At 42.0% G+C, this 8,206-nt stretch overlaps 1 protein-coding gene across 1 annotated transcript; it reads right to left on the reverse strand.

The window, feature by feature from the left end:
• Positions 1-265: 265 nt before the first annotated feature.
• Positions 266-7,519, reverse strand: C4H4orf36 (chromosome 4 C4orf36 homolog). The gene is made up of 4 exons (XM_067734737.1): positions 7,186-7,519; positions 6,118-6,249; positions 1,327-1,481; positions 266-908 (listed from the first exon to the last, which is right to left on the reverse strand). Exons 2-4 carry the CDS (start codon positions 6,180-6,182, stop codon positions 775-777), a joined length of 354 nt encoding a protein of 117 aa, XP_067590838.1. The 5' UTR covers positions 6,183-6,249; positions 7,186-7,519; the 3' UTR covers positions 266-774.
• Positions 7,520-8,206: the final 687 nt, after the last annotated feature.

Genomic DNA, 8,206 nt, shown 5'->3' on the forward strand with positions numbered 1-8,206 from the left:
GGCTAGGACATAATGAGAGAGTAGCATTGACATATATACACAGCTTGTGGGAAGCTGCTGCATAACACAGGGAGATCAGCTCAGTGCTTTGTGACCACCTAGAGGGGTGGGATAGGGAGGGTGGGAGGGAGGCTCAAGAGGGAGGGGATATGGGGATATATGTATACATATAGCTGATTCACTTTGTTGTACAGCAGAAACTAACACAACGTTGTAAAGCAATTATACTCCAATAAAGATGTTTTAAAAAAATAAAGTACCACATGAGAATAGTAAATGATGTTTCATTGAAAACTGGAAACTAGAGAGTTACTAAAATGAAACCTACAATTTTTCTTAAACAAAATTTTTCAAAGTTAATCATTTTATAAATAATTTCCCTCTCTCCTTCCTTGGTACCTCCTTGGAGTCTCAAAGATGAAAATTCAAAATATTCTTCAAAATAATGTCTCTTGGTGGGGGGGACGCCTCTGACAAGGAGTTTCTTCTTTCCTTAGTGCAACTTTACAAAAATCAAAATGAATAGCACAAATGACTCGATGCCAGCTACATTTTCATTTACTTACAGTACTGTTGCTTGTGATACAAAGGTACAAATATGTGACTGGGACCCAGAAGATCTGTTCAGAGCTGTCAACTAACCCACGGGAGCTGGCTCATCCACCAGGGGGCATTCAGATGACTGCACCAAACTTCACACAGTGGTAGGTCAGAGTCCTTCATCCTCTTTGGATGCAGAAAGCACAGAGTACAGATTCAACTGTGAGATGACTGTCACTTAGGTGGGAGAGGTCTTCTCAAACCAACTGGCCTTTCCCTTAGGGAAAACTGAATTTCCTTCGCTACATTTTCCTCACATTTCAGGTTATTCAAGCGCTTCATTTCATACTCCCTTTCAAGTTGGATGGCTGAAAAATAAAATACATGATGCAATCCAACTGACATTTTTCACCAGGCATAATTTAGTCAAAACTGAATATTTAGCACACAGAAAAATTCACATTCTTGAATACTAAACAAGACAGGGCTACATAGATAGGGAGTATGGGTGTGAATGATCAGATTTAAACATTTGTCTAATAATTAAAATAACACACAGAGTTTGCAATTTATTGAAATACTTCCTACAGAAACATAGGGACACCAAGGGGGGAAAGCCCGGAGGGAGGGGGCAGGTGGTGATGGGATGAACTGGGAGATTGGGATTGATATATACACACTAATATGTATAAAATAGATAACTAATAAGAACCTGCTGTATAAAAATAATTAAGTAAATAAAATTCAAATAAAAAAATATAATAAAGTAGTTCCTTCAGAACTTACATTCTGCTGAAGGGAGCACACCATCCTTAATGGTTTTACATTTTTTGAGGTGTATAGAACTACCAAATGCAATTTCTTCCAAGAAAGGCAACTTGATGTTGGCTAGGTTTGTGTACCAGGTCTTTGTGAATAATGCAAGTTCCCACGGTTCCTGTCTAGGGGAAAAATTCATTCAATAAATATTTATAGACATCTACTGCAGGATATAGAGAAGACATTTGAATTCTCAGTTCTATTTTCCACTAGACATTTTGGTTTACAGGAGAGTATTCAGGATTTTACAGAGTTACAAACCTAGCCAGGAGAAGGAGGCTTATATTAACTAATGTAGAGATATACTGAAAATGACCATAAATTATGATGACAGACATTTTTGCTCAAAAAAGAGCCTCTTTGGAGTCAATCCAATCTTTACATGTCCTTAAAGAGGATGTAGTTAAAAACTGTAAGCTTGGGACTTCCCTGGTGGCACAGTGGTTAAGAATCCGCCTGCCAATGTAGGGGACATGGGTTCGAGCCCTCATCCGGGAAGAACCCACATGCTGCGGAGCAACTAAGCCCGAGTGCCACAACTACTGAGTCTGCGCTCTAGAGCCCGCAAGCCACAACTACTGAAGCCCATGTTCCTAGAGCCCATGTTCCACAACAAAGAGAAGCCACTGCAATGAGAAGCCCATGCACCGCAGCAAAAAGTAGCCCCTGCTTGCCGCAACTAGTGAAAGCCTGTGCGCAGCAACGAAGACCCAACACAGCCAAAAATTAATTAATTTTTTAAAAAAAGAAAACTAAGCTCCAAGTCTTTTTTGGCTGATCAAAAATATGATTACATCAGGGGAGGAACAAAGGGAATACTCACACGTTGAGCAGAGAGCTTGGCACACACTAAGGCTTTGAGTGTGTGATCTGACTTTAATCTTTACAACTACCATGGAGGTAGAAAAGGAAAACAAAGACTCAGAAGTTAACAGAGAACCAGAGCTGGGATGTAACCTAGGTGTATATAGAAGCACTAGTACCAAGAGAATCCTTAGAAAACTGGAAAAGGGAATGAAACCCCAAACTACAATATTTAAAAATAATCACAATGAAATTTTAATGGATTGTTTTATGTATCCTAATTTGGAACTTTAAAATATCAGCTATGTTTCTCATCTACAGTCAACGTGAGTTCATATGCATGAGGAAAGATGAAAGACCTGCTTTGGTACAAGTAGGGGAAGTGAGTGTATAACACACACGCCATCTGTTTTCCTCCTCCAGCTTAATTCTTACTTTATCATCTAACTTTAAGGAGTGACTTGAAGTCTATAATTATTATAAATGCACTTGAACAAATACACAAAGATGTATTTACAAGAATGCTCATTGAAGCATTGTTTGTCCCCAAAAAAACTCCACAAAATAACCTTAATATCTATCAAGAAGAGCCTGGTTCAAGAATATACAACGGAGACAAGACAGCCTCTTCAATAAGTGGTGCTGGGAAAACTGGACAACTACATGTAAAAGAATGAAATTAGAACACTACCTAACCCCATACACAAAAATAAACTCAAAATGGATTAAAGACCTCAATGTAACACCAAACACTATAAAACTCTTAGAGGAAAATACAGGAAAAACACTCTGACATAAATCACAGCAAGATCTTTTATGACCCACCTCCTAGTAATGAAAATAAAAAGAAAAATAAGCGAATGGGACCTAATTAAACTTAAAAGCTTTTGCACAGCAAAGGAAACCATAAACAAGATGAAAAGACAACCCACAGAATGGGAGAAAATATTTGCAAATGAAGCAACAGACAAAATATTAATCTCCAAAATATACAAACAGCTCATGCAGTTCAATATCAAAAAAACAACCCAATCAAAAAATGGGTGGAAGACCTAAATAGACATTTCTCCAAAGACGACATACAGCTGGCCAAGAGTCACATGAAAAGATGCTCAACAGCACTAATTATTAGAGAAACGAAAATCAAAACTACAATGAGGTATCACCTCACACCGGTCAGAATGGGCAACATCAAAAAATCTACAAACAACAAATGCTGGAGAGGGTGTGGAGGAAAGGGAACCCTCTTGCACTGTTGGTGGGAATGTAAATTGATAAAAGCCACTGTGATAACAGTATGGAGATTCCTTAAAAAACTAAAAATAGAACTAACATATGGCCCAGCAATCCCACTACTGGGCATATATCCTGAGAAAACCATAATTCAAAAAGACACATGTACTCCAATGTTCATTGTAGCACTATTTACAATAGCCAGGACATGGAAACAACCTAAATGTCCATTGACAGATGAATGGATAAAGAAGAGGTGGTAGGTATATATAATGGAATATTACTCAGCCATAAAAAGAAATGAAATTGAGTCATTTGTAGAGATGTGGACGGACCTAGAGTCTGCATACAGAGTGAATTAAGTCAGAAAGAGAAAAACAAATATCGTATATTAATGCATATATGTGGAATCTAGAAAAATGGTAAAGATGAACCTATTTGCAGGGCAGGTATAGAAAGGCAGACGTAGAGAACGGAATTGTGGACACAGTGGGGGAAGGGGAGGGTGGGATGAATTGGGAGATTAGGTTTGACATAAATACACTACCGTGTGTAAAATAGATAGCTAGTGGGAACCTGCTGTATAGCACAGCTTGGTGCTCTGTGATGGCCTAGCTGGGTGGGATGAGAGGGGATAGAAGAGGGAGGGGATGTGTGTATGCATATGGCTGATTCACTTCCCTGTGTGGATGAAACTAACACAGCACTGTAAAGCAATTATACTCCCCCCTCCCAAAAAAAAAACAAAGAGCAGCCTGGTTAAACAAACTGTAGTACATACATGTAATGAAAGAATGAGATTTATCCTTATATATTGATTTGGAAAGATGAGCAATAAAACAGCTAATGCTGGGAATTCCCTGGCGGTCCATTGGTTAGGACTCCACTCTCTCACTGCCAAGGGCCGGGATTCAATCCCTGGTCAGGGAACTAAGATCCCACAACCCACATGGCGTGGCCATAAAAAAAAAGAAAGGAAAAAAAAACAGCTAATGCTTACCTAGCACCTACTACATGCAAGACACTGTTTTAATCAGTATACATATATAAACACATTTAATTACCAGAGTAACCCTATGAAGTAGGCAGATGTTATTGTTATGCTCATTTTACAGATTAGGAAACAAGAACAGAGACCAACTTGCTCAAGGTCACAAGGCTTGGGTTTGAAATTTCAACCCAGAAAGTCAGACTGTAGAATCTGTGCTCTTAACCACTAGGCTACACAACATATAGGTGGGGAGGGAGCAATATAATCCCATGTGTAAAAACATGTGTGTGTATATACATATGTGTGTGTGTATCTTATGTAACAGACAGAAATTCTAAAAAATACATAAAACATTTTACCTGAGCAGGATTGGGTGGGTAGGGCAGGGATGGCAATGCGGATGTGAGAGGTAACATTTTTTTTTTTTTGAGAGGTAACATTTTTATCTTCCTTTCAAATGCTTCTATACTGTTTGAATGTTTTTTAGTGTATTTTTTTATAATCTTCTAAAAATACTTAACCAAAAAAAGCCCAAGGTGAGGAGCTACCTGAGCTAGTGAACTCCAAAGACTGCTACTACCATTCTATTCCTCTTAATTTAGCTGCTCTTATAAATAGAATATCAAATACTTTCTTGTGAGAGTGATAGAGAAGACACTGGTTTTGCAGATATTATTCGTGACATAAAATGCTATATAGCCAAAACCACAGAATCAGTGCTTTAAATCATTCTCCAGATACAGGAATATCTTCGTTATAAAAATTATGTTTACAATAATGACTACAGTGGTATTTGTCTATAGTTCAATGTCTAAATACATACTGAACTAACAAATCTAAATAGAATGCAATGATGAGTTCTCTCTGGTTTTCCCATATCTCTGGTCTTACAACCCCGTGGGGTGTCTCCATTTACTTCTTAGAACACTGTCAAAAAGTAAAATTCAATTGACTCACCACGCTAATATGTCGTACATTGTGGCAGAGAGGTTTAAAAAAACAAGTCCAAAAATTTAAAAAAAGGTAACAGAGTAGCAGAGTAGCAACACATGTTTATTATGGGTTTACTATTATGTCAGGCAACATGCAAGTACCTTACATACATTACCTCATTTGTATTCCACACCATATAGGTAGGTATTGATATGTCCATTTCACAGATGGGGAAGCCAAGGTACAGAGAAGTTAAGTAATTTGTTCAAGGCAGCATGGGGAGCCAGTGGCAGGACCAGGCTTTGAGCCCAGGTCTTCTTGATGTCCACACATCACCTGACAAAATGTACAGGATGCAAAACTGACTCTCTGTACCAGCTAATTAAGTGTTCTGTTAAGATATATCTGACACCAAGGCGTTTTTAGGTAGATTTACACTATCTAAAGAGGGATTTTAAAGTGGTTGTCTGCATTGGAAAATGTTGCTTTGGAGTAAAGAAGACTCAGACTTCTAACCCTGTCACTTCCTTACTACATGACTGTGGGACCTGGATCATACCACTTCTTCAAACCTCAGTTTCCTCATTTCACAGTGTTGTTTTGTTGTAAATACCAAGTAAGAAAATTTATAAATCCTTACAAAAGCATTTTCCTTTTAAAAATATCAGTACCCAGACACCTGAGGATGCCTCATATAGTCCGGTATCTCATGGGGAACGTAAGGGTCTGCAATACTTTTATTTTAACAAGGACACTCCCCAGCCCAAATCAACGCTTACCAGGATAAATATACTTACACTTTATAACAATTGCACCTCAAAATGGTTTCCACTGCGTTCTTTCTTGGCAAGCCATAAGCCATGGTGAATTATTACAGTCCAATTTCCTAATTGTCTGATGTAATGACTCAGATATTCTGTTCACTTTGTCTGAAATGATTGCAATGCAACTAATTAATATTAAAATAAAATATTCACTTGAATATTTTTAATATCCAAATAATAAAAAAGATTCAGAAAAATATTTTCTGAATGTAAGAACGTCCCTAATCAACGTTCACTGAACTGAATTCCTAATGTAGAACTGTGTTCTCTTTTATTTTCCACGAACTCACTTTATCATGTCTTCCCATGTAAGGAGAAGATGCCAGGTGAACAGCATCGGCATTCAGGCCCGGTATACTGTCATTGCCTAAGTCTACCAAACTGGCTCAAATACCTCATCACCAAAAGGTGTCTGACTGTGGCAATGGTAAGCGACAAATAGCTCTGCGGACACAGGAACTTCCCGTCCTCCGCCCGAGCCCTTTAAAGGATACAAACCTTCCCAGGTTTTTCCTTTTTCAAAAAAGGAAAACCTTAGGGGCTTCCCCGGTGGCGCAGTGGTTGAGAATCTGCCTGCCGATTCAGGGGACACGGGTTCAGTGCCCCCGTCCGGGAAGATCCCACGTGCCGCGGAGCGGCTGGGCCTGTGAGCCATGGCCGCTGAGCCTGCGCGTCCGGAGCCTGTGCTCCGCAACGGCAGAGGCCACAGCAGTGAGAGGCCCGCGTACCGCAAAATAAAATAAAATAAATAAATAAATCTGAACTTAAAACAAAAAAAAACCTCTGAACTTAAAACGTGGCCCACTTCAAGCACCACTCCCACTTCCCTTCCAGCGCACACTTCGGGATGAGTCTCCCCCTCGCCGGACGCGGAGACACCTGGAGGAACCCGCGGCCTGCAGGGCCCGGAGCCGGGAGCGGGGGAATTAAGGGGATGGGGAAAGGAGGGGAAAGGGGAGGAGAGGTGAGGGGAGAGAGAAAAGAAGGTAAGGGCAGGCCCTCGCCGCCCGCGCCTCAAACCACCGCCCCTCCCAGCCGCACCACACATGCGGCGGGCGCGTCCACTCCGCCCGGGCCTCGCGAGACGGGTCCTTGGGAGAGTCCGCCGACGCCCGGATACCGACGCTCTGGGGTCCGGGAGGGTCGCGGTCCCCTGGGGATCGAGGGCAGAGCGCGCGCCCATCTAGTCGCCCATGGCCGCGCACACGCCGCGGTTCCGCCTCTCCTTCCTGCTCGCGCCGGGAGCTGCGGGCGGCCCTGCGTCAAGCCCCAGCCTCAATAAAGGGCTTTGTGGCGCCGGCCCCGACCGCGAGGAGGCCTGGGCGCCGGGTCCGGGACACGCGCCCCGCGGGGTCCCCTCGGGGCGGAGGCTCCACGTCCCACAGCCGAGGGCTGGCTCACGCTTGACGGGACAAAGCCCACAGCGACAGAAAGGGCTGTAAGCGAGGCCTTTCCCTAAAAACGACGCTTCTGAGTGTGAGGGGATTGTGTGAAGCGACCTGAGGTGTTGGTTTGGGGGCAGCACTTGCAGAAACGCGCCCGGTTCTGACGTGCTGACAGTGCGTGAGTCTCACGGGTGCCCTGCAAGAGCGGAAGAGCTGTTAGTGCCCGCGGGCCCCGGTGCGTCAGGGCCGCTTTAAACCCTAAAGCTCGAAACACCTCATGTGTGTTAAGGGCAAAATAGGATCTGAAAACGTGGCCTGATGGACTAGTTTCTGAAGTCACTACACTGTGGTGATTCGGAATGAACCTATATTTTAGTACGTCAGGTGGTCACCACTTAACATCAAATGAAAATATTAATAGTTTACCTCTTGTGTGACGGTTTTGGAGTCAGAACTGGTTTGGAATTCTAGTTCTGCCACTTGCTGACTTTAGATCTTGCCTACGTAAGTTCTCTAAGCCTTAATTTCTTCACCTATAAAACAAGTGTAATATTCTATATCTTACGGGGTTGTTGTGAGGTTCAAAGATCGGGTCTGTAAATTCTCTGCCACAGGGGTAAGTGCCCAATTATATAATTTTGAGCCTAGTACCAACTTTATGGAATAGGCGAGGGATT

The sequence above is a fragment of the Pseudorca crassidens genome, chromosome 4 (assembly GCF_039906515.1).
Source record: "Pseudorca crassidens isolate mPseCra1 chromosome 4, mPseCra1.hap1, whole genome shotgun sequence".
NCBI lineage: Eukaryota > Metazoa > Chordata > Mammalia > Artiodactyla > Delphinidae > Pseudorca > Pseudorca crassidens.

Bases quoted from the DNA above. Each gene is read 5' to 3' on its own strand.
- C4H4orf36 (XM_067734737.1), bottom strand. From the start codon at position 6,182: ATGGCTTATGGCTTGCCAAGAAAGAACGCAGTGGAAACCATTTTGAGG. The intron at 1,482-6,117 runs GTAAGTATATTT...TTTTTCCCCTAG, and splicing joins AGGTGCAATTGTTATAAAGT to ACAGGAACCGTGGGAACTTG. The intron at 909-1,326 runs GTAAGTTCTGAA...TTTATTTTTCAG, and splicing joins TGTGCTCCCTTCAGCAGAAT to CCATCCAACTTGAAAGGGAG.